This window comes from Microcaecilia unicolor, chromosome 11 (assembly GCF_901765095.1).
Source record: "Microcaecilia unicolor chromosome 11, aMicUni1.1, whole genome shotgun sequence".
In the NCBI taxonomy this organism is placed as follows: Eukaryota; Metazoa; Chordata; class Amphibia; order Gymnophiona; family Siphonopidae; genus Microcaecilia; species Microcaecilia unicolor.
This window is the reverse complement of record NC_044041.1, coordinates 195,899,777-195,925,752: the sequence shown is the minus strand read 5'-3', so window position 1 is coordinate 195,925,752 and position 25,976 is coordinate 195,899,777. Positions and strand designations below refer to the sequence as shown.

Here is a 25,976-nt window from a genome sequence, read left to right as displayed (position 1 = left end):
CCCCCCACACACACACACTTTTTTTTCCTGATCATTTTTAGGGTTTGCTTTATGCCAAGCAGTTGATAAATTGAGGAGTGAGCTGTATCTGGGAGAACCTGTACTTCTGGTTATCTTATACTACTGTTGTAGGATAGCCTGTGTTTTATATTGTTCTCTTGCATATATTTAATAAATACTTCTCATTTAAATTAAAAAAATATGTATATATTACCCCATGAGGTCATTTTAAATCATAAGTCAATTTATTCTACATATTTTCTGCAGCTCAATACCAATATATATTTTTTAATAAAAGCAAGCGGAGTGGTAGTTATAGAACAGATTTGATTAATGTTAGAAAGTGAAGCCTGAAAAACAAAACATTTGCTTGCAAATGGCAGGTATCCGAAAGACGAAAGGCTGGAGAGAATGTACTGTAGAGCTCTTGAGTGCTGGTAGCTCTGAAGCAGATCAAAAAAAATAAATCACACTTTTTAGCATAACCCGTCGTCGTGGACCCCTTTTTTTTAAAAAGGCCCAGTCCAGACGCTAATTGGCCTGGCCTTCAAGGGTTAAAGTCTTTTAATTGTGTCTATAACAAAAAGTATAGTGGAAAAGTAATAATTAGAAGGCCGAAAATAGTTTCGCCTCAAGTATGAATTCAGCTTCTTTTACTAAGGTGCGCCGAAAAGTGACCTGTGCTGGTGTAGATGCGTGTATTGGACAGGCGCAGGTTCATTTTTCAGCGCACCTGCAAAAAAAGGCCTTTTGGGGGGGGGGGGGCAAAAATGGATGTGCAGCAAAATGAAAATTGGCATGCATCCATTTTGGGCCTGAGACCTTACCGCCGCCACCCGTTGAGTTAGCGGTAAGGTCTCGTGTGTTAACTGGGCGGTAATCGTCAGTGCACGTACAGTGCTGATTAGTGCCGTGTGCCGGAACATTTCTGGCACGCCTACTGGACGTGCGTACAAAATGAAATGACCATTCGGTAGCCAGGCGGTAATTCCAAATTGGCGCGCATTGGGTGCGCATAGGCACCTACACGACTTAGTAAAAAGGGCCCCTCCGTTGGTCAGGTCTTCATCTTCTTTTTCCTTTACAGCTGACGTCTGAACATCCCTCTAAGCGTGTCGTCTTATGAGCTCAAGCTGAACTTGTCTTCGAATTTCTCCTTCCTTTGCTTAAAGTTTATTAGCTAAATGGGGAAACTGTGGATATAAAAACATAGCCATGAAAACTAAGAAGGGGAGAATACCCCAGAAGAAAAATGCAGAAGTTCTTTCAAGTACCAATGGACTTTCATTGTATTCAATACGTGCGAGAGGGATGGGGAATAAAACAAATGCCTTGCCGATATAACTTAGCCTAAGTTAGGGATAGTGTGATTAATGTCTGAATTTCTACAGTGTGTTGCACAGATCTTTATAACACCGGTACACGGCCTGCGCAAGTCTAGTCAGGGAGGCAAGAAGTGCGTTCTGTATTTTGGACGGTGTGTGTGTCTCTCAAAAGTCTGGCTGTCACCGTGGCCATCATCCACCCTTGCATTATGTTGTCCTTGCCTGCTGATGTCACAAAGGGTGAACTGCTTTTTTATATGGGGATAAGAGGATGCTGGGCTTTGCATAATGAAGCAGGCTGAAAGATGCAAAGTTACCGAAGACAGCAGTGCTCGCTGCTCCTTGAATGCTGTCTTCCAGGCAAGAACCAGGAGTTATTTATCCAAAACCTCAGAAGAACAGCGGCCCAGCCAAAACACTGAACAAAAGTAAGGTTTTTAATGTTTCTCCCAGGGGCCATTAACTAGGTTCTGTGTGTCTAATTTTGTTTCAGCTCGTGAAATGTAATATATATTTGAGGCTTACCTCCCAATAAGCTTGATCATCGAAATATTTCCAGTGCTTGGGTGCGTTCCATAATTTGCAGGTTAGAAAGAAACCTGGTTTAGAAAAACGGCAGTTTTCAGGTTATTTTTGAAAGGTAATTTAAGGAGCAATTTTCAGACCGTCCGCATTGGGACAAAATCGGTGGGTAAATTTAACCCATGGAGTCTGCCTCAATTTTCAAAACAAAAGGATGTGCGTATTTTCACTTTGAAACTCGCCACAGGTACAAAGTATCCACAGACATTTGCACTTGGTTTTGTTTTCAGTACCTCTCATAGGGCTCATTTACTAATGGTTAGGGCACAGTATCTGCTGCTGGGCCCTCAGGAATAAAGTGGGCCCTACAGTAGATGGCCACGTTAATTGTTAGTAAATGACCCCCCATAGTGTTGAAAATACAATCTCTGTGTGCTATTTCTCCCAACCTAAACTTGCCCTCAGGAATGTCTCCTTTCAGTCTGGATCTTTAGCCATATCGAGGGGGGGGGGGGCAGTTTTCCAATACTTTATTAATAGGAATAATACACCCTTTACCATGTCAATCACTTTGAAAATGGCCCTCTTACTGCTTGATAGGGGGAGCATTCCTGCAAATGAGCTTCTCTGTGCCACAATATATATAAAATACGGTAATACCGCAATTTTGTGTATGGTGTACAGCGCTGCGTATGCCTTGTAGCTCTATAGAAATGTTAAATAGTAGTAGTAGTAGCAAAGATGTCAGAAATGAACTCTGTAGTAGTGAGAGTTCTCAGGCTGCAAACTTGCAATAGCCGAACAGGCTCTGTCCCCTCCCTGCCTGTGTCCTGTTAGCCCCATAGACAGGAGATATGAACACCACTTTCAGTATTGTAGGACTGGGTAAAAGCCCAGGCTTCAAGTGCAAACAACTGAGGTTAAAGCTTGGCTTTTGGGTAGAGGAGTTGTTGAGGTGACACAGGGGCACTGATTTAATATAGGAGATGACTGGATAAGGTTAGGAAGTGGAACTATTACCGCATAGGTCATGCATGTAATATACTGCCTTTCTGTGGTTTATTTATGTATTATATACAGCTGCTTTCTCTGTCCGTAGTGGGCTCATAGTCCAAGTTTGTACCTGAGGCAATGGAGGGTTAAGTGGCTTGCCCAGGATCACAAAGAGCCACAGTGGGAACTGAACCCAGTTCCCCAGGTTCTCGGCCGACTGCACTAACCATTATGCAACTCCTCTATTATAGGAGGGGAAATTTATGATTTATAATTTCATTTGATACACCACCTATAAACAGGGATTAGCTAAGCAGTTCGATGTTATTTTTTAAGGGGGCAGAATAAGGAGAATCGGGGAAGGGGTTGGATAACGGGCATTTTATGTATATTGTAACACACCTTGGACTTTTTGGTGAGGCATGAAAATGAAATATTATAAATATAATACACTAAAGCACAGAGAGAAAAGCGATTTTCCCAAGCGTAACTTGGGCAAGAAACTATCGAACATTCTAAATGGATTGAAAAACATCTGTTATTGAACTGACCTGTGAGGAGTCCCCCTCCAAGACTCATTACCAAGGTTATACAAAGACAAACAACTCCAATCAAGGCTTGATAACCCAACCTAGAGGTGATACAACACAATGAATAAATACCTTCCAGAAAGCACAAAATGACAATGACAGTTACAAATCAAGGTAAGATATACACAAAAAGTAGCACATACGAGTTTGTCTCGTTGGGCAGATTAGATGGACCGTGCAGGTCTTTTTCTGCCATCATCTACTATGTTACTATATGTTACTGCAGTGACCAATCAGGACTGTACTATACTACATTAATCAATTTGATTTTTTTTTCTGTATTGCGTTGTGCTCACTTGTAACCTGTTTTGAGCATTGATTATGGAAGGAGACAGGTTAAACAACCAAAGGAATCCATTACTAACAGGATACACAAAGGCCATTAATATGTGTTATTTGCGGTAGGGTCCATTTTCCCCAGGATTCTATATAGTGCGACTCAACAAGTTAACAAGTCAATCAGTGCCGATAATTGCCAATTAACAAGCAATTGACACATTGGTATTAGAATTTACAAGCAGTACTAAGTGTATTGTATAACATGATGTGTGCAAATTTTAAGTCACATAGTTGAAAAGGGGGTGTGGCCATGGGTATTTCTAAAATCTGTGCACGTGGTTATAGATAGGGTTACCATACGTCCGGATTTACCCGGACATATCCTCTTTTTGAGGACATGTCCGGACTAGTTTTGCCAGTCCACCCGTTTGTCCGGATTTCTGGACAAACAGGCGGGTGGGCGGCGGGCCTATCCTAGCCTCCCCTCCCCTTCCCTTACTATCTACTGCCCTGGTGGTCTAGTGACCTCTTCGGGGCAGGAAAGAGCCCCCTCTTTCCTGCCCGGAGTGCTGCCTTGCCCTGCATTCTGTTGCTGTGACGGTCTCGGGATTCAAAATGGCCGCCGAGAATTGAAGCGGCCTTGCGAGACTTCAACTCTCGGTGGCTATTTTGAATCCCGAGACCGTCACAGCAACAGGATGCAGGGCAAGGACAGAGCTCCGGGCAGGAAATAGGGGGCTCTTTCCTTCGCCGAAGAGGTCACTAGACCACCAGGGCAGTAGATAGTAAGGGGAGGGGAGGTGATGGGGGAGCAGGGGAGGGGAATATGTGATCTGGGGGGAGGGGAATATGTGACAGGGGGCGGGGCAGGACATGTGTCCTCTTTTTCAGAGGACAAAATATGGTAACCCTAGTTATAGAATACACCCAGTCCGCATGTAATTTAGGTGTTGGCATTTACACCAACTTTTACTTGACATACCTGACTAAATTTAGTCTTGCAGACAAGGTGACTCAGCATTTTCTATAAACCGTGCGGAAATTTAGGCTTTTTAAAAAATTTTTAGGCGTTATATATAGAATCTAGTCCTTTATGGGTTAATTGTTAATAAATGACCCCCCCCCCCTTGCCCCAAGTAAATACATAATTCTATTAGGAAACTGTCTCTTCTGGTCGTTGCTCCATCTTTTCCTAGGTCTGCATGGATCTTGTTTTCCCATAAGTTAATATAATTCTTTCAGGAATCTTCTAACATAGTAACTTAGCAAATGAGAGCAGAAAAAGAGCACAGCTTGGCCCATCCAGTGTGCCCCAGTAAGGTGGGCACAACCCTTGCCATGTTACTGGACAGATGAGATGAGCAAAGCTGGTCTTTATCTGACATCATTTTCTCTGTTATTAAATTTCTTTCTAATGCCAAGTCTTATGATAATATTTTTTTCTTACATTTGTACCCCGCGCTTTCCCACTCATGGCAGGCTCAATGCAGCTTACATATTATATACAGGTACTTATTTGTACCTGGGCAATGGAGGATTAAGTGACTTGCCCAGAGTCACAAGGAGCTGCAGTGGGAGTTGAACCCAGTTCCCCAGGACCAAAGTCCACCATTCTAACCTAACCACTAGGCCACTCCTCCACTGCTGCAGACATCAATTTTGTGGTCTTGACTCAGGAGCTGAACCCTTTGTGGTTGTGAGCGACTCAGGAGCTGAACCCCTTTTCCTCAGTCGGGCACCTTCTGGCTGAGCCTCTGCAGAACACACTGAGCTGCCTGTGCCTGGCTGTGCTGCAAAATATGCATTCCCTTCAGTGATACGACTACTAGTTCATCACAGGTCAGGTCCAGAGATGCCATGGACAGCAGAGTGGGCTGGTGAAACTGCATTTCCAAAGCAATCAGAACTGCCCCTCGGACTAGCACAGTGCTGTGGGGTCTGTAGCACCCTGAGCCCCAGGCCTGCTAAGTTCCAGTATTTGTAGCAGAGCAGCTCCTGTGCATAGGTTCCCAGGAGGATTTCCTGCACCCCCCCCCCCCCCCCCCCCACCCCCGCCATCAAAATCCACCTCAGTGACAATTACACACAGGACACAGACATATTGGTTATTGTCTGGCAACAGCGATGTCCCTGTCTCGTGCGTGAAATGATTTCCCCAGTTCTACAGTCAAATCCATGCTTGCCCTGGAATTAGTAGCATGGAATGTTGCTACTCTGTAGCATTCTGGAATCTTGTTACTCTTTGGGATTCTGGAATGTTGCTACTATTTGGGATTCCAGAATCTTGCTATTCTTTGAGACTCTACATGGAATGTTGCTACTATTTGGGTTTCTGCCGGGTACTTGTGACCTGGATTGGCCACTGTGGGGAGCAGGATACTGGGCTAGATGCACCATCGGTCTGAGCCAGTATGGCTATTCTTATGTTCTCATGACTATGTCTTTACTAATACATTGCTTAATCCCGATATATCTTATGGGTACTTTTATGTCTCACTGCAAGAGAAAATACATACAATTTAAATATAAGGATGAATGAATGGACTGGACAAAAAGGATCTAACCCATCTTTATATTTTTAAAAGCAACACACGGACAAGACAGATGACGATGCCAAAGCTTATTGTTACTAAAAATCATTTATCATGCATACCTCATGCATTCTGAACTATACATTTCCTCTGCACATCTTGTTCTGAGTTAGCTCTGCAGTGCCCACAGGGCTTGGATTTTATGATATATTTTATTTATTTATTTATTATTACATTTGTACCCCGAGCTTTCCCGCTCATCGCAGGCTCAATGTGGCTTACATAGTAACAAGAGAGAATGCAATCTATAATATCAGAATCAACAAAGGAGGTATGTGGTAGGACAAATGAACAAAGGGGTAAATGGGATAAAAGAGGTATGAGAGAAAGGATAGGGACAGGTAAGGAAGTGGCGTGATGAAGAAGAGGTAGGGGAAGACCATGGAGGGTAAGAAGATCGGTAGGAGGTAATTTCTGAGCCTTTGTTGTTAATGATTAGATGAACCAGTAACATAGTAGATGACGGCAGAAAAAGACCTGCACGGTCCATCCAGTCTGCCCAACAAGATAACTCATATTTGCTGCTTTTTGTGTATACCCTACTTTGATTTGTACCTGTGCTCTTCAGGGCACAGACCGTATAAGTCTGCCCAGCACTATCCCCGCCTCCCAACCACCAGCCCCGCCTCCCAACCACCAGCCCTGCCTCCCAACCACCGGCTCTGGCACAGACCGTACAAGTCTGTCCAGCACTATCCTCACCTCCCCACCACCAGCCCTGCTTCCCAACCACCGGCTCTGGCACAGACTGTATAAGTCTGCCCAGCCCTATCCCCGCCTCCCAACCACCAGCCCCGCCTCCCGATCTTGACTAAGCTCCTGAGGATCCATTCCTTCGGCACAGGATTCCTTTATGCTTATCCCAGTAAAAGGATGGGTTGCTTAGGTTTGCCTATGGTAGGTCAAGTTGTTCGTGTAAATCTGTTTGCATTATACTAAGTAATTTATGATAACTGGTTTGCCTTTGAACTATCACATTACAGAGAACTCAAGAAACTACTGTGCCTGAATGTAACTCGCTTTGAATTACCATTGGAAAGGCATGATAGTTAAAAAAAAAATACTAATCTACTGAAGGCCACGCAGAACTTTCTCCATCCTTATTTCACAAAAAGTGAAGTAGAAAAGAAGAACTTTTCAGTCCTTAGCTAGGCTCAGGTTATATCAAAACCTACCTTGTTATATTGTCCCAGTCACCTATTGAAATAAGCAGAATATAAGACACCCCTCCAAGCAGCCCTGGTAACCCAAATGTAGCATGAACGCCGCAGGTGTCATGAATCTGAATTGCAGAATTCAAACACGTCTGTGGGTGGGAAAGGGACATGGATTTAGACATCAGTTAAGAGCTGTGGAAAGTCAGTCTTTGACTCGCAGTCTTCTAACTTGGCAACTGAGAGTGTCAATAGATACATTCATTTCGGCATCTTCCAGTACAGTACTGCAAGCTGAGTGCATTTAATTATTGGGATTTATTAACCGCCATTAGGAAGAAATTTGCCCAAGGCAGTGTACAGTAGGCACAATTGAACATAAAACGTACAATTTTGTTAACAGCGTAACAATAGTAAACTAGCCAAATATTTTAAAACTAGTAAAAAAAGGCCCGTTTCTGTAGACAAGGAAACGGGCCTTAGGCAGGCAATTCCCCCCCCCTCCATGCTATGGCCCCCTTGAACCCTCCCTTCCGCGAATCTGTTGTCCCCCCCCCCCTGTTCCGGCGAAAACTGCCCCCCGCCGCCGCTGCTGCCGTTGTTATGCTACCTGTTCTTACAGCCGAAGTGTTGTTCTTTCCTTCCCGTTGGTTCTTCAATCATCTTGTCGGGACGTTCCTCTGCGTGCGTCTGACGTCAGACGCACGGAGTTAAACTTTCTGAGAAGATGATTGAGGAACCCACCCGAAGGGCAGAACAACACTTCGGCTGTCAGCACAGGTAGTGCACAACAGCGGCAGGGGGTGCGGTTTTCGGCGTTTCGGTGGGGGGGGGGGATCGACAGGTTCAGGAAGGGGGTGGGTTTCGAGGGGGCCGTAGCGCGGGGGGGGTGACAGCTGATTCCGAGGCAGTAGGAGGAGTAGGGAAACACGCGCAGCCAGGGAGCCACGGTCCCAAGCATAGAACGTTGGAGGTGAGAATTATTATATAGGATAGCCAAATCTAAAATAAAAATAAATAAATAAAATATAAAAATGAATACAATAAATGAGGTAAACTTGAAAACAGCAAAGTGAACCTAATAATAGGACAGGATCAAAAATATACACACTTAACAGCACTGGAATTCAAACACCAGAGATATAATTTATTTTTATTACATTTGTAGCCCGCGCTTTCCCACTCATGGCAGGCTCAATGCGGCTTACATGGGGCAATGGAGGGTTAAGTGACTTGCCCAGAGTCACAAGGAGCTGCCTGTGCCTGAAGTGGGAATCAAACTCAGTTCCTCAGTTCCCCAGGACCAAAGTCCACCACCCTAACCACTAGGCCACTCCTCCACTGTTGCTACTATTTGAGATTCTACATGGAATGTTGCTATTCCACTAGCAACATTCCATGTAGAAGTCGGCCCTTGCAGATCACCAATGTGGCCGCGCAGGCTTCTGCTTCTGTGAGTCTGACGTCCTGCACGTACGTGCAGGATGTCAGACTCACAGAAACAGAAGCTTGCGCAGCCTTCTACATGGAATGTTGCAGGTGGAATAGCAACATTCCATGTAGAATCTCCAATAGTAGCAACATTCCATGTAGAATCTCCAATAGTATCTATTTTATTTTTGTTACATTTGTACCCTGCGCTTTCCCACTCATGGCAGGCTCAATGCGGCTTACATGGGGCAATGGAGGGTTAAGTGACTTGCCCAGAGTCACAAGGAGCTGCCTGTACCTGAAGTGGGAATTGAACTCAGTTCCTCAGGACCAAAGTCCACCACCCTAACCACTAGGCCACTCCTCCACTGATGTTAGCATAATAGAACATTCAAATAACATTGCTATGATAATAATGCTTTTCTACAATACAGCTTACCATGTAGCCGAGGGACCAATTGCAGGTATATAGATGGAGACAAGATGGGTCGTACAGAGTCAGTTGGGATAAACAGATGCACAACTAAACTCAAGGCAAGTTCTTTATACAGTTAATCAAGATATAAGGAACTGGTCTGAGATACAGTGGGTGTAGCAAGCTAGTCCAGGTGCAGAATGGGTGTATAGTCAGTCACCCTATGTATTAAAGGCTTGGGAGAAGAGCCAGGTTTTCACCTGCTTCCTGAAGTAGAGGGAGTCTCAAGTTACAGGTGGCCCCTCTAGGAGTAAATTCCAGAGCGTGGGGGCTACTCCTGAGAAGGCTCCCTGGTGGGTATCACATCATACAATATCTTTTGATGAAGGTACAGATAGTGATGATCCTTGAGAGACCTTAGAGGTCTCAAAGGTGTGTAAAGGGCTAACTTATTCTTTAAGTACTCTGGCTGATTTTATCTCAGGACCTTGAAAATCAATCATAGCGATTTAAATTTAGCCCTGTAAGGTACTGGCAGACAGTGTAGTATTTGCAGGAAGGGTGTGTTTTGGTCACGCTGCTTCCAGCCTTTCTGAATTACTTGGACCAAATGCAAACTCTGGATTGTTATATTTGCTCAGTGTATTTACGGGGCCCCTTTCTACTTACAACAAGAATATGTGAGTTTTAAGGTCTTTTAAAGAACTTACAGGTTTATATATATATAGCAGAGTCAACTACCGTCTCTCACTCTCTCTCTACTCTTTACCATATAGCAGGTCGACAATTTTAAGGAGGTCATTTCAGAACAGTTGTGTGATTTACATGTGGAAATGCCGATTTCATAATTCTGCTACGTACACATATAGATGTCACAGTTCTAAGGGATATATGTTCACGATATACTCAACTTCAAATATAACTCTATACATTCACATCCTTGATAGTCCAGTATAATACCTTTTATAGGATTCTCAGATCCACGCATCTACCCCTGTTATGGCTGAATTTAAGCCAAGCATATCTTGGGGGTAGTGACGTAATCCTCATCGATCCATTTTTTCAGTTTTTTTCAAAAGACAATCTTTTTATGACTTTTTAAAATATTAATTATTTAGCGTTTACTTAGCTTTTTTGTAACTCAGTTACTCATTCACTGCAGTACATTTAACAGAGACCCGATTAGACCCAGTTCTAAGGGAGTCATGTTCGGGGTATAGTTGGGTGGCCCACAGTTATAAAAGTGTTCCCAATTTCGTATGGGAATACAAACACATTAGAAAAATATGTCCCATAAGCTTTTCACCTTCTCTGAGGCACACGTGTTTGCAAACTGTTCATTTCAACCTGGGATTTAGAAAGTGATTGAAGGTGCAGCGAAGGGCGACTAAAATGACAGCGGGGATGGGATGACTTCCCTATGAAGAAAGACTAAGGAGGCTGGGGCTTTTCAGCTTGAAGAAGAGATGGCTGAGGGGAGACATGATAGAGGTATATAAAATAATGAGTGGAGTGAAACAGGTGGATGTGAAGCGTCTGTTCACGCTTTCCAAAAATACTAGGACTAGGGAGCATGCGATGAAACTACAGTGTAGTAAATTTAAGACAAATCGGAGAAAAGTTTTCTTTCCCAGTGTATAATTAAACTCTGGAACTCGTTGCCAGAGAACGTGGTGAAGGCAGTTAGCTTGGCAGAGTTTAAAAAGGGGTTAGACGGTTTCCTAAAGGACAAGTCCATAAACCGCTACTAAATGGACTTGGGAAAAATCCACAATTCCAGGAATAACATATATAGAATGTTTGTACGTTTGGGAAGCTCGCCAGGTGCCCTTGGCCTGGATTGGCTGCTGTCGTGGACAGGATGCTGGGCTCGATGGACCTTTGGTCTTTTCCCAGTGTGGCATTACTTATGTACTTATGTAAGGGGACCGGACACCCTAAGTAAGCGCTTCCCAAACTGTTAGAGAGGCAGAGCATGAGCATGGGCCTGTGTTTAAAAGCCTCATTTCTTCTTAGTTGAACCATAGCCCCCTCTGCAACCCAGAGAATGCATGCATGCAATCTGAGCTTCGTCAATAGGTGTCACTGTTCAGTAATAACAGGGGATCCCTTCTGCTGCAGGTTGATGGACTAAACCTGCAACCTCCTTATCGCCAGCTGATGTGAGAAGCAGCAGAATCTGGGACTGAAAATGAAACTGAGTCTCTTGCATGGCAGCTCACAGTTCTGACCTCCTCCACAGCAGTATATTTAACACTGACATCTCTAATTTAACATTCCTCAGTAGGCACATACAGAAAATACACTCTGTAGGGACATGTGTTGCTCTTTTATATTACCTGTATGTATGTAAATCCAAGTGTTGAGATCATGCCAGCCAAAAATCCTATTGTCATCGCAATCCATGCAGAATAAATTAAGTAAGCTGAGAAACCGACAGCGACACCACCGGCCAGCACCGCATTGCGAACGTGCACCTGTGTATGCACACAACAAAGATCTGCTTACAAAAAAATCCATTCCACTTTTTTCAGACTTTGCAAAGGCCAGAACCATCAAAACCTGCAAACAGCCAGCTAAAATTTTATTTACTGCATTTTCAAAAGCTTCAAAATGATTTCAACTTTACAGGCCATTACCTGATTTTGAGCATTTTATATGTAGTATGTGTTAGGGATATGCATTCACTTGAAACCACATAGCAAAGGTTGACAATATTTCTCATGTTGTTGTTAAACCAAAACAACAGGACTCCTTCCCTCAATTTTGTTTGTGTGTCATCAGTAGTACACCCTATTCTTCAGTGTGCCCTATTGCTCAGTAATGCGCCTTATTACTCAGAGTGCCCAATTGCTCAATAATGCACCTTATTACTCAAATAGTGTGCCCTATTGCTCAGTAATGCGCCTTATTACTCAGTGTGCCCTATTGCTCAGTAATGCACCTTATTACTCAAATAGTGTGCCCTATTGCTCAGTGATGCGCCTTATTACTCAGTGTGCCCTATTGCTCAATAATGCACCTTATTACTCAAATAGTGTGCCCTATTGCTCAGTAATGCGCCTTATTACTCAGTGTGCCCTATTGCTCAGTAATGCACCGTATTACACAGTGCACCCTATTGCTCAATAATGTGCCTTATCTATATAAATAAAATCCCCCCTCAGACGTTCTGAAGCTCACTCCATCTGTCCTGAACTCCTGTCCTCCTGGTAGGCTAGGCTATTCGGACTACTCACCCTCAGTCTCAGCCACGCCCACCTGGGCCGTAGGCCACGCCCCATCTGCACATAAAAAGCACCCTCAACATTCTAAAGCACACTCTGAGGCTTCAACAGTTCGTATGTTCGAAGCTCTGTAACCATTTTTAAGCACACTACATCTCTGCCCCGCCCTGACCTATCAGAGAAGGGAGGAGTGTCACAGCTGCACCTCTCTGACCTATCAAAGGGAACTGAAACAGGAAAAGGGAGGAGCGTCACACCGAATGACGGACCTATCAGAGGGAAGTCAAATAGAAGAAGGGAGGAGCGTCAGAGGCCAAGGGGACCGCTGTATCTACGTCTCATAGGTTTCCTTGCTTTCTTTTCAGTGTATTGCAGCTGCAGCCATTTAGGTAAGTCTAGCAAGCCTGTCTGCTACTGAATACAGAAAGCAAAAGATAGCATGTGGGAACTTGTTCCATTTTGTTCTCTGGAATGCAGTGATTATAATACAAATGGTCTTGCTTTCATTATTTTGGTAGGGGCTGCCTTCATGACTGTCCACAGTCCCCCCCCAGTCCTGACACCTGACAGGGGGGGCAGGGAAGGACACTCACTGTCTCACATAAGCACTCGCACACACTCATTCTCACATACACACACGCTCTCTCACAGACACACTCACACCCACTCTCTGTCACACACACACACTTGCACATTCTCACTCTCACACAGTCACTCTCACAGACACTCTCTCAAACATACACACTCCGCGCAAAACCTTGCTAGCGCCCGTTTTATTTCAGCCCGAAACGGGCCTTTTTTACTAGTTACTCATATAGTGTGCCTTATTGTTCCATAATGCACTTTACTACTCAAATAGGGGAAAGGGAAGGGAAAGGGAACTGGAACTTGATATACCGCCTTTCTGAGGTTTTTGCAACTACATTCAAAGCGGTTTACATATATTCAGGTACTTATTTTGTACCGGGGTAATGGAGGGTTAAGTGACTTGCCCACAGTCACAAGGAGCTGCAGTGGGAATGGAATTCAGTTCCCCAGGATCAAAGTCCACTGCACTAACCACTAGGCTACTCCTCCACTAGTGTGTACATTATTGCTGTAATAATGTACGTTAAGACAATCCATGTTAGTAAATCTAAACTAAATCCATGACTGTAAACCTTTTGAAGAAGGGAAATACTTAGGGGCAATGAAATCTAACACTGGACTTTCCCTTGCACTAAGCCCAGAGTTACCAGGGCATAAAAGTTGGGCATTTTCTTTTTGTTTTTGTTGGGGGGGGGGGTATTTTTGCAGGTTACGTGCCAATGCCAACATTAGTGTGCTGCACCTTTAAAATATAACACAGGAACACTTTCCACCTCCTAGTTCGAAGGTGCTAAGTGCTCCCACACAAATCTTGCGTTATTCAGTTAGCACACGCTAATGTGAATGCGCTAACTAGTAACACTTCCACACCTGTTCTACACCCATGACGTACTCCCTCAAAAAATGTTTTTCAAAAATAGATAACATGCGCTTAATGCATACAAACAGACACAATTCCAGAAAATGCTTTAACGCATTTTGTGGTAGCCTGTTTTTCCTGCGCTGTGCGTGCGTTAAAGCTTAACACCCTTTAGTAAAAGGGACTCTGAAATGGTAACTGTCTTGAGCACAGATTTAGGATAGTAAATAATTTTTTAAAATGTCCTCCACACACACTATAGAAAGAAGGAATCATTACCGCAAAACTAGATTAACCTTCAGTCTTACCATGTTCAGCTTCCCTCTTGCATTGGTGCAAATTGAAAATGAAAAAGCAGTGACGGCACTGACAGCGAGGGCATAATATGTGTTATATACAGCGTTCCTTCTTTTAGAGGCACCCGGAACCAGAACAGAATTAAAAGTGGGCCAGAACATCCACAGGAAAAGGGAACCTGAAAAACAAGCAGAAGCCCCTAAGAATAATCTGGTAGGACAATATATAACACACCTTTGAGAGCTACAAGTTAGGTGCTCAAATTATGCGGACTGTGAGCCTATTCTCTGAGCACTTCCGTGCATATGTGTTCTGTACTAGAGAAAGCTGGCACCAACATTTAGGTGTGCTCCCATACACCATGTCCACAGCAGGAATAAATGTGCATGCTTGAATACAACACTTAGCACATAACTTACAGGATTCTGTATGTTACCCCCCCCCCCTCATGTCCTGCCCCCTGTGAATGCCCTCTTGCATTTGTGTGGATGCTCCCATGCCCTGCCATGCTCCCTGTGAATGCCCCCTTGTGTTTGTGTGGTTGCTCCCATGCTCCGCCCATGCTCCTCCCCCTATGAACACCCTCTTCCATTTGTGTGGATGCTCCCATGTCCCACCATGCTCCTCCCCTGTGAATGCCCCCTTGCATTTGTATGGATGCTCCCATGCTCCTCCCCCTGTGAACACCTGTTTGTATTTGTGTGGTCACTTCCATGCCCCGCCTATGCTCCTCCCCCTGTGAACGCCTCCTTGTATTTGTGTGGATGCTCCCATGTTCCGCTATGCTTCTCCCCCTGTGAACGCCCTCTTCCATTTGTGTGGATGCTCCCATGCCCTGCCATGCTCCCTGTGAACGCCCCCTTGCATTTGTGTGGTTGCTCCCATGCCCCGCCCATGCTCCTCCCCCTGTGAACACCCTCTTCCATTTGTGTGGATGCTCCCATGTCCCGCCATGCTCCTCCCCTGTGAATGCCCCCTTACATTTGTATGGATGCTCCCATGCTCCTCCCCCTGTGAACACCTGTTTGTATTTGCGTGGACACGTCCATGCCCCGTCTATGCTCCTCCCCCTGTGAACGCCTCCTTGTATTTGTGTGGTTGTTCCCATGCTCTGCCCATGCTCCTCCCCCTGTGAACACCCTCTTCCATTTGTGTGGATGCTCCCATGTTCCGCTATGCTTCTCCCCCTGTGAACGCCCTCTTCCATTTGTGTGGATGCTCCCATGCCCTGCCATGCTCCCTGTGAACGCCCCCTTGCATTTGTGTGGTTGCTCCCACAGCCCCGCCCATGCTCCTCCCCCTGTGAACACCCTCTTCCATTTGTGTGGACACTTCCATGCCCCGCCTATGCTCCTCCCCCTGTGAACGCCTCCTTGTATTTGTCTGGATGCTCCCATGTTCCGCTATGCTTCTCCCCCTGTGAACGCCCTCTTCCATTTCTGTGGATGCTCCCATGCCCTGCCATGCTCCCTGTGAACACCCCCTTGTATTTGTGTGGTTGCTCCCATGCTCCGCCCATGCTCCTCCCCCTGTGAACACCCTCTTCCATTTGTGTGGATGCTCCCATGCCCTGCCATGCTCCCTGTGAACGCCCCCTTGCATTTGTGTGGTTGCTCCCACAGCCCCGCCCATGCTCCTCCCCCTGTGAATACCCTCTTCCATTTGTGTGGACACTTCCATGCCCCGCCTATGCTCCTCCCCCTGTGAACGCCTCCTTGTATTTGTGTGGATGCTCCCATGTTCCGCTATGCTTCTCCCCCTGTGAACGCCCTCTTCCATTTCTGTGGATGCTCCCATGCCCTGCCATGCTCCCTGTGAACACCCCCTTGTATTTGTGTGGTTGCTCCCATGCTCCGCCCATGCTCCTCCCCCTGTGAACACCCTCTTCCATTTGTGTGGATGCTCCCATGACCCGCCATGCTCCTCCCCTGTGAATGCCCCCTTACATTTGTATGGATGCTCCCATGCTCCTCCCCCTGTGAACACCTGTTTGTATTTGTGTGGACACTTCCATGCCCCGCCTATGCTCCTCCCCCTGTGAACGCCTCCTTGTATTTGTGTGAATGCTCCCATGCTCCTCCCCCTGAGAACACCCTCTTGCATTTGTGTGCTAAGTTAGTTGTGTACATAAGTTACTGAATACCACTGAGCATGCAGCTTCTCTTATGCGCATAACTGTACAAATCATACGCATAAGGGCTAATTTTCTATAACTTGCATGTGCCTAACCTTATATACTTATAGTTATATTTAGTATACAAATTTCCATGTGGAAATCCTGGAACAAGATACACAGGAAGCAGCTTTATTCTTGTGTTAACACAGTTAAAAATAAAGATACAATCTGCTAGGTTCAGTTAAGGTACTTAGGGCCCTGTTTACTAAAGCCATGTTAGCGTTTTTAGTGCACGCTAAAATTAGCACACGTTAAATGCTAGAGTTGCCCTATGGACGACTTAGCGCTCTTACTTACCCAACATTGAGAGCATGTCCGACATAGGCTGCGATCTTTCTTTCTCCATATTTTTGCCTAGTAAAGGGTGGTAGAAGAACCAGGCAATCGCTAGTCCAAAATAAGTTCCAAAAATGTGAACAAACATCAGGCTGGTATGCTTTTCAATCTGAGAGGCAAGAAAATCAAGTGAAACCTACAGATACTACAGAATCCAGCTGCCCTCCTCCTCCCTGTTCCTTTTTACCCTGTAATTTCCCTTGCCCGTAATGTCTTGTCTGTCCGTTTTACCTAGATTGTAAGCTCTTTGAGCAGGAACTGTTTATGTCAAGTGTTCAGCGCTGTGTGCGTCTGGTAGTGCTATATAAATGCTATTAGTAGTAGTAGTAGAACAATTCCAACTTTATTTACGGGCTTTAGGCAGCCTGCACTAATGAAGAAAGTTGGAAGGTGCAGTATAGACAGACATAGGGTGAACATCGGGGGGGGGGGAGGGGTAATTCTATAATTGTTCACACATGTAAACAGCACATATGTCATTTTCTCTGTATGGACTTGTCTGGATTTTTTAAACTACAGTGCATGTGCTGAGATAATATTTAACCATCTCTCTGACCTTATGTGCAACTTTCTTTAAATTAGTCACCTTACTTTCTAACTCCTCTTACTCTCTTGCCTATCTATATGTTCCATCTTTGCTTATACCCTTCACTATCAATTAAAATGTTCTATTATGTATTGTGTTGACATTGTAAGTTGTATACCATCAAAAGACCTATTATAAGAAAACCCCCACAAAAAACCCTGGAATCCTCCATAAGGGAAGGTACTGTTTCACCGGCAAGGTGTTAGACCAGGGGTGGTGGTGTTGAGGTCAGTTTGATAAAAGATATTAAGACACTATAAACATCCATGAATAACACATTTTAAATCCTTGGAGTTAGAAGAACATTGATAATAATAAACCAAGGTACCTAAATAAGGTAAAATAGAGAAGTAGTGTATACCATGCCTGGAGTATTGTGTTCAGTACTGGTCTCCGTATCTCAAAAAAGATATAGTAGAATTGGAAAAGGTACAGCGAAGGGCGACGAAAATGATAGTGGGGATGGGACGACTTTCCTATGAAGAGAGGCTGAGAAGGCTAGGGCTTTTCAGCTTGGAGAAGAGACGGCTGAGGGGAGATATGATAGAAGTGTATAAAATAATGAGTGGAATGGATCGGGTGGATGTGAAGCGACTGTTCACGCTATCCAAAAATACTAGGACTAGAGGGCATGAGTTGAAGCTACAGTGTGGTAAATTTAAAACGAATCGGAGAAAATTTTTCTTCACCCAACGTGTAATTAGACTCTGGAATTCGTTGCCGGAGAACGTGGTACGGGCGGTTAGCTTGACGGAGTTTAAAAAGGGGTTAGATAGATTCCTAAAGGACAAGTCCATAGACCGCTATTAAATGGACTTGGAAAAATTCCGCATTTTTAGGTATAACTTGTCTGGAATGTTTTTACGTTTGGGGAGCGTGCCAGGTGCCCTTGACCTGGATTGGCCACTGTCGGTGACAGGATGCTGGGCTAGATGGACCTTTGGTCTTTCCCAGTATGGCACTACTTATGTACTTATGTATGTGTGTATTCTTATTTAAATATTTTTACTGTTGTAATTGTCTATTGCTTATGTTTGATTTGTTCTTACTGTACACTGTCTTGAGTGAATTCTTTTAAAAAGGAGGTAAATAAATCTAATAAATATCAAATAAAAATGTGAACTCTTGTGGTAATTCTCAAAGTTGGAGTGCACATTTTTTATTTAATACATCTACTGGTGCTTTTTGAGACATGCCAATTTTCAGGGTTAATTTATGTCCACACATGCCAATTTTCAAAAGTATATGCAGAAATGCAACCCCATCCCTGGGAATATTTCAGCTTAGACTGGGTAAATTGAATATACATATCAGTGGCATGGCCAAGGATGGGCCCGGGTGGGCCTAGGCCCACCCACTTTGGGTTCAGGCCCACCCAGTAACAGCACACTTATGATGTGGCTGGCAGGGATTCCCAAGTCTCAACAACTGAAAACTCCCAACAACTGTCCCTGCTGCATACCTTGTAAATAGCAGATCTTCGCCTGCAGCAAGCAGCAGCTGATACGTACTGCTCGAACCGGCCCCACAGCCTTCCCTCTGACGTGTTCCCACCTATGCGGAAACAGGAAATTGCATCAGTGGGAAGGCTGTGTAGCCAACTTGAGCAGTGCGTATTAGTTGCTGCTCGCTGCCAGTGGAAAATTATTATTTAAAAGGTATGCAGGAGAGGTGGGGGGGGGGGGGGGGATGTTTGAGAGACCATATGACATGCAGGTGAAAATCATCTGTGGGATGTGGCAGGGTTCTTCTGCCCACCCATCTTGGGCCCAGGCCCACCCAAAATTGTGTGTCTGGTTACGCCCCTGATACAAATAGGTTGTACTACATGAGTTTACCCACTTAACAGGTAGTCAATTTCCCCAGAGTGCTGCTTCTGAAAACTACCCTCACAGATCCCCGTCCTGAGGCACAAGCTCAGCCAGTCCTGGATTTATCCCACTATCCCCCAATTCAATATATTGTGCCTTAATTTCCACATGGAAATCGAAGCGTATTCTATAACAATGCAAGTAACTTAATTGGTTAACTAACTAATCGGATGTTAAAAAGCTCTATTGCCCCATGTAAGCCGCATTGAGCCTGCCATGAGTGGGAAAGCGCGGGGTACAAATGTAACAAAAAAAAAAAAGCAATTATCAGCACTAATTGGCATTCATTTTGATTGACGCGCACAACTCCGTAAGCGTATTCTGTAACGTGGTGCGCATAAATTCCAAGTCACGCAGCTGAAAAGGAGGTGTGGTTATGGGCGTGGAATGGGCGTTTCTAAAATCTATGCGCATTATTATAGAATACACCCACTCTTCACCTAATATAGGCATCAGGATTTACGCCAAATTTAGTTGCGTGGAGAGGCACTTGGCATATCCTATATACCACTTGGAAATTTCAGCCTATTCTATAAAATGTAGATGTACTTTAGAGTATAGGTACGAATCCTTCTATGCAACCAATTTTTCCTTTCTGGGTAGCCAGCTTTGGAACGCTCTACCAAGACCAATCCAAACAATCAACGGCCTTTTGCCCTTCAGAAAAGCATTGAAGACCCATCTATTCAAGGAAGCCTACCCTAATGATTCGACTAACTAAAGCATGCCCACATGATCCTTACCAACGATCATTATATATTGACCATGTTTCCCATTATCCTTATTGCTATCCCTAATCTTTTCCTCTCCATCTTCCTACGCTCACCTCATAACGCCCAGTTTCTTTTACACCTCATTCCTCCTATGTTCAATTTACTTATCCGTTAACCCCATTAATATTATGTTTACTACAAATTGTATATTCTTCTTATGACTTGTAATTCTCCTTATTGTTACTATGTAAGCCGCATTGAGCCTGCCATGTGTGGGAAAGCATGGGGTACAACTGAAGACCCATCTCTTTGGCAAGATATACTACAGAGATCAACATATGTGAAACTCCCCACATATATCCAGAAATGTTAAGAATGCCTTCTGTTATATCACTATCATGTATTCCATTACCATGCGACCCAAAATCCTTCTATAATACCAAATGTCTATTCTCTTCTCATTTCCACTATCCACGATGTATTGTAAGCCACATTGAGCCTGCAAAGAGGTGGGAAAATGTGGGATACAAATGCAATAAATAAATACATTTAAATAATAAATAAATATGCCTAGGTGTATTTTTTTATCGCACGATTTTTCAAGCGCCATATATAGAATCCTACACTATATGCATGAATGGCTACACAGCTCTGGTTTAGCTGTTGCATTCCCCGTGAAAAGCAGAACTGTATTTCCCTGCATACCAAGGGCAATTCTACAATCGGGCTCACGTTTGGCTGCCTCTTGTGCACCTAAATGTTCAAAATACCAGCACTTTTGTGGGTAAGTGTGCATTTGTGCCTCGAGTGAATTTCTTCAAAAAGGCTGTAAATGGGCTTCTGGTTCTGCTCATGGACAGCACGGCAGCTTAAGCTCGGAGCTTTCTCTCTTTTACTTAGATCAAAGTCGCAGCAAACCAACTTGTCACCCCAGGTTGTGGGGTTTTTTTTTCTTTGCAATATTATTTTCTATAACGAAGTCTGTGAAGGCTGAGAGTCAATTCAGTTTGGCTTCTGGTCTTAAACACCACAAATCCGATTTACTTTCTCCTGACAAACCTAGCAGAGATCTAGAACTTCTGAGGATACTGAAAACGCGGTAATATCTGAACTTAAATCTATTAATGTCCCATGACATGAGAAATACACGGTAAAACCGCAGCTTCTCAATTGTACGCTGAGACCTTAGAGAAACGCATGACGAAGGTGGAAGATGCGCTGCCTTTAATTGAATCTAATGCTGATGCCGTTAAAGGCTAGGGGGGTGTTTTGAAAATTTAGCAAACGTATCTCGTAGAAATAATACAAGAACCTTAGGACCAGCGGATCAGTGAATTATTTCAAGACTCTTAAGCTAAGTAGCACATTATTAAAGTTTAGTGGTTTTGAGTTGTGTGCAAGATAATTTAAGCGTGCAGTGGTACAGAATAGCACATAGGCAGCTCTGCATGTAAGTCCTAATTCATGCCATTTAATGTCAATAATTGATTGTTCATTAACTAATTAGTGCAGATCTGGGATCCATGCCCAAATTGGGTTGACCTTTATAGAATCTAGGGGTCTGCGGGTCTCCCCTTACACTTGTGACCTTTCCCAATCTCAGCTTATTAGCGATGATCTAACAAAAGAAAAAAATCCAGATGTAAAAATGGCATAATGATGGAATATAATACCTAGTTCATTGATTAGTAAAGGAAAATATTTATTTTATAGATCTTTGAAGTGATAAAGTGATCCGGAGGCATTTCTGAATGAACTTAGCCCTGGAATCAACCATGTACAGGTAAAATATCTATCTCTATATTTGCAAGCTTACAGATGTTCACATTCAAAGCACAGATCTGGACATCCACAGATATCAGCCAATAAAGCTCCTATATCCCACAGCTGGATAAGGCCTCCTGTTTTGGGTAGTCCCACAGTTAACTTGGGTGGACCCTTCCAACCCCTCCCCTCCCCTTAGCTCAGCATTTCCTCTGTCCTTCCCAACCCCCCTCCCACCCGCTCTGCCCCCAACGACCAGCATTTGCCTCCTCTCTGAATCCCCTGACTTTCCCCATTGTACATCAGAAGTATCCTGGCGGCCACAGCGGTTCATATTTGCTGCCTGCGCCGGCCCCTGCAGATTTCCCTCTCATGTCCTGCCCTCACTGATGTCACTTCCTGTTTCCTGCCGTGGCAGAGAGAAGCCTGTGGCTGATACAGGCAGTGATGAATTGCTGCGGCCACCAGAATGCATCTGAGCTACAATGAGGAGAGATGGGGGGGGGGGATTCAGAGAGGGAAGATGCCGAGCCACCAGAGGAGGAGAGGAAGAGAGGGGAGTGAAGCAGTGCCACTGGATGAGCCTGACCCAAGAATGGGTGGGCCTATGCCCACCAAGGCCTACCCGTAGCTGTGCCACTGGGATAAGGTACTGTGGTTGCCATGTTAGTCCATTAATCCATTTGAATGCACTGAAATAAAGGCTAGGAAAGAAAAAAGTAATATAAATTGATCCCCTTTATTTGATCATAGTTCATATATTGGAGTGGAAGAGTAGCCGAATGGTTAGAGCAGTAGGCTGAGAACCAGGGAGCCAGATTCAAATTCTGCTGCTGCTCCTTGTGATCTTGAACAAGTCACGTAACCTTCCATTGCCTCAGGTACAAGCTTAGATTGTGAACCCTCTGGGGAAGGAAAATACCAACTGTACCTGAATGTAACTCACCTTGAGGTCAGAGCCTGACCAAAAACAGGATCTTCAGTTTCTGCCGAAACCAAATCTGTGACCGAAATTGGCCGCTTGGTTTCAGACGAAAAACTGGCCCCTCCCCCATGACCAAAAAGTGCCCCCCTCCCGGACCCACCCTCAGCAGCACCACTTTACGAACCTACCCCTCCCACCCAGCAGCACCCCCTTACTAGGTCTACCATATCGTTGGCAAGTAGTGGGGCAGGAACGATCCTCACTCGCTCCTGTGCACAGCCAGCTCCTCTTTCAAAATGGCCTCCGTGACTTCCAGTGACACTGTCGCAAGCGATCCCAGCAGCCATATTGATACTGGAACCAGCATAAGCAGAGACAATCGCAAAATGGCCGCTGGGACCTCCTGAAGCCATTTTGAAGGAGCAGTGGCACTGGGCAGGAATGAATGGGCTTTGTTCGTGCCTCCAAAGATGCTACTAGACCAGGGGCTTAGCCAGACCTCGTGGTGGTAGGGGGCCAGAGCCCAAGGTGGGGGGGGGTGCACATTTTAGTCTGCCGCCCCGCCGCCTTGCCTCCCCCCACCGCCTCACCACTCCCCAGCTGTACCCCACAGCAGCAAGTACTTTGCTGGCGGGGGTCCCCAACCCCCATCAGTCGAAGCCGCCTTCAGCGCCAGTCTCCAGCACCACCAAGTTCGCTGCCCTGCTCTTTCTTCCTCCTGACGTCCTGTGCATGCTCAGTTTCACATAAAGGAACGTGCAGGACGTCAGGAGGAAGAAAGAGCACAGGGCAGGGGACGCAGTGTGCCGGAGACCAGTGCTGAAGAAGGCTTCGGCTGCCGGGGGTTGGGGACCCCCACCAGCAAAACCAGGGAACTGGATGAAATTTGGGGGGTCCCAGGCCCCCGTGGCCCCACCTAGCTACGCCACTGCACTAGACCACCAGGATTTCTTAAGGTAGGTCCGGGGAGGGCCTATGGGTAGTTGTGTGGCCCAAGGGGGTTGGCGATGGAGAGTGATCGCTGGGAGGGACAAGAGTTTCAGTTAGGAGCCTCTCCTGCTGAATATCAGCCTCACAGACCTCAATTCAATCTGATAAGCTTCTCCAAGACTAAACAACAGATGATTTTAATTTCCTTATCAAAGAATATATAGTGACTAAGAGGTCAATATTCACAGTGAGAGGGACAACCCCAGATTTTCAGCAGCATGTAACTGCACAGCGCTGGTAAAAATCTGGAGTGACTTCCATGGCACTCGCTGATTAGTTCCGGGGTGGTATGGGGCAAAGGCAGGAAGAAACCGGAAGTTATTTGGGCACTAGTGATATGGACTAGTGATAGTGAAATGGACGGGGAAAATCCACTATTTCTGGGATAAGCAGTATAAAATGTTTTGTACATTTTTGGGATCTTGCCGGGTATTTGTGACCTGGATTGGCCACTGTTGGAAACAGGACGCTGGGCTCGATGAACCTTTGGCCTTTCCTAGTATGGCAATACTTATGAACTTATTTAGATGCCTGCATACATAGGAACTGACTCGGTAGGTGCTGTGGGTGCTTGAGCACCCCCAATATTGAGCAAACTCCTTGACTGTTTACAGGGGGGGGGAGGTAATTTCCTCTGGGTTTAGCACCTTCCCCCCCCCCAATCATTTTGAAATGTTGGCTCCTATGCCTGCAGAGCTAACCAGGCATGCAAGACCACCCAAAAGACAGTTCTAACCTTGCCCACGGCTCTGATTATTGGCAACACCCACATAACTTTGGGTGCTGGCGGGCCCTCTCTGAACATTGGCAGGACAGTGGTACAATCACTTGTGATACCTGTATTTGATTACTGTAATTTGTTATTTTGGGGTCTACCTCTTTATTATTTATTTAGATTTTGCTCACACCTTTTTCAGTAGTAGCTCAAGGTGAGTTACATTCAGGTACTCTGGATATTTCTCTGTCCCAGGAGGGCTCACAATCTAAGTTTGTACCTGAGGCAATGGAGGGTTAAGTGACTTGCCCAAGATCACAAGGAGCAGCGGTGGGATTTGAACTGGCCACCTCTGGATTGCAAGACCGGTGCTCTAACCACTAGGCCACTCCTCCACTAGCAACATTCTGTGTAGAATCTCCAATAGTAGCAACATTCCATGTAAAGGTCGGCCCTTGCAGATCACCAATGTGGCCGCGCAGGCTTCTGCTTCTGTGAGTCTGGAGGGTTAAGTGACTTGCCCAGAGTCACAAGGAGCTGCCTGTGCCTGAAGTGGGAATCGAACTCAGTTCCTCAGGACCAAAGTCCACCACCCTAACCACTAGGCCACTCCTATTGACTTATTGTCAAATGCAGCTGTAAAATAAAGTAAACCATTTGAAAGTGGGCTTACCATAAGCAGGTCAGAGATAATCCACCTGTTAACAGTGAAAAGTGTCACTTCCACCAGCGTCATCCAGACCAACTGCACTGGGTTAACCTTTCCCAGGAGAGCGCCTGCCGAGATTAGTGCTGGAACGGTGCTCATAGCGCCAATCAACACACTAAAACAGAAACACTCTTTCAACATCCTCTTGCACTGAAGTTGGGGGGGGGGGGGGAGAGGGAGGAACATGAAGGGTGGTGATTAATAAATTCCAAAGATCATACACTCCAGTTCTGCCACTTGGATGCAAAAACCCTTTGCACACGTCTAGGATTTACCACTTTCATTTTACTAAAGCGTGGTAAGTGTTTGCATCTACTGCACCTTAACCGCAAAAAGAGCAATTTTCACTATATGGAAGGATGACCCCTAGTGGTAGTATCGCGACACTACTGCTAGTGATCGTTAGGACCATTTCACACCTGGAGCCAGACAAGGTGGGCGTGGAGGCAAACTGCTCACATCCTGACCCACTAGACTACCAGGGAATCCATAGGTCAGTGATGGCGAACCTTTGGCACGCGTGCCAGAGAGGTCACGCACGCCGTCGCCTCAGCCAGAGTCGTACTGCCGCTATGAACTGCTGGCGCAATCGCGCTAGCAGTTCAAACTTGTGTCGGAGCGGAGAGAGACCAACCGGAACTTCGTTCCCTCCTCACTTCAAGTTCCAGGCCCTCTCTCTCCAAATTTTAAAAGTCATCTATTTTACCTCGTCGGGGTTAGGGCGGCAGCATGCAGGCTCGGCTCAGTGCTTAGTTCAATTTTCCCTTCTCTCTCTCTCTCAGCTCTGGTCCTGCCCTTGTGGAAACAGGAAATGAGGGCGGGACCAGAACTGTGAGAGAGAGAGAGAAGGGAAAACTGAACTAAGCACCAAGCCGAGTCTGTATCCTTTTTACTGCTGCTGCCGCCCTAACCCCGACGAG

General features: G+C 45.3%; 1 protein-coding gene across 4 annotated transcripts in view; it reads right to left on the bottom strand.

The window, feature by feature from the left end:
• Positions 1-818: 818 nt before the first annotated feature.
• The window catches only part of LOC115479481 (RH-like protein), a 37,543-nt gene continuing 12,385 nt past the window's right edge, over positions 819-25,976 (bottom strand). For 3 of the 4 annotated variants that reach the window (XM_030217409.1, XM_030217406.1, XM_030217408.1), the window contains exons 3-10: positions 25,021-25,171; positions 16,745-16,892; positions 14,283-14,449; positions 11,640-11,777; positions 7,476-7,606; positions 3,392-3,471; positions 1,851-1,924; positions 819-1,193 (exon numbers count right to left, since the gene is read on the bottom strand). In XM_030217409.1, the coding sequence (XP_030073269.1) occupies positions 1,167-1,193; positions 1,851-1,924; positions 3,392-3,471; positions 7,476-7,606; positions 11,640-11,777; positions 14,283-14,449; positions 16,745-16,892; positions 25,021-25,171 (916 nt within the window). In that variant the 3' untranslated portion in view covers positions 819-1,166. The remainder of the gene's footprint in view (positions 1,194-1,850; positions 1,925-3,391; positions 3,472-7,475; positions 7,607-11,639; positions 11,778-14,282; positions 14,450-16,744; positions 16,893-25,020; positions 25,172-25,976) is intronic. The other variant, XM_030217410.1, reaches the window with a different exon arrangement.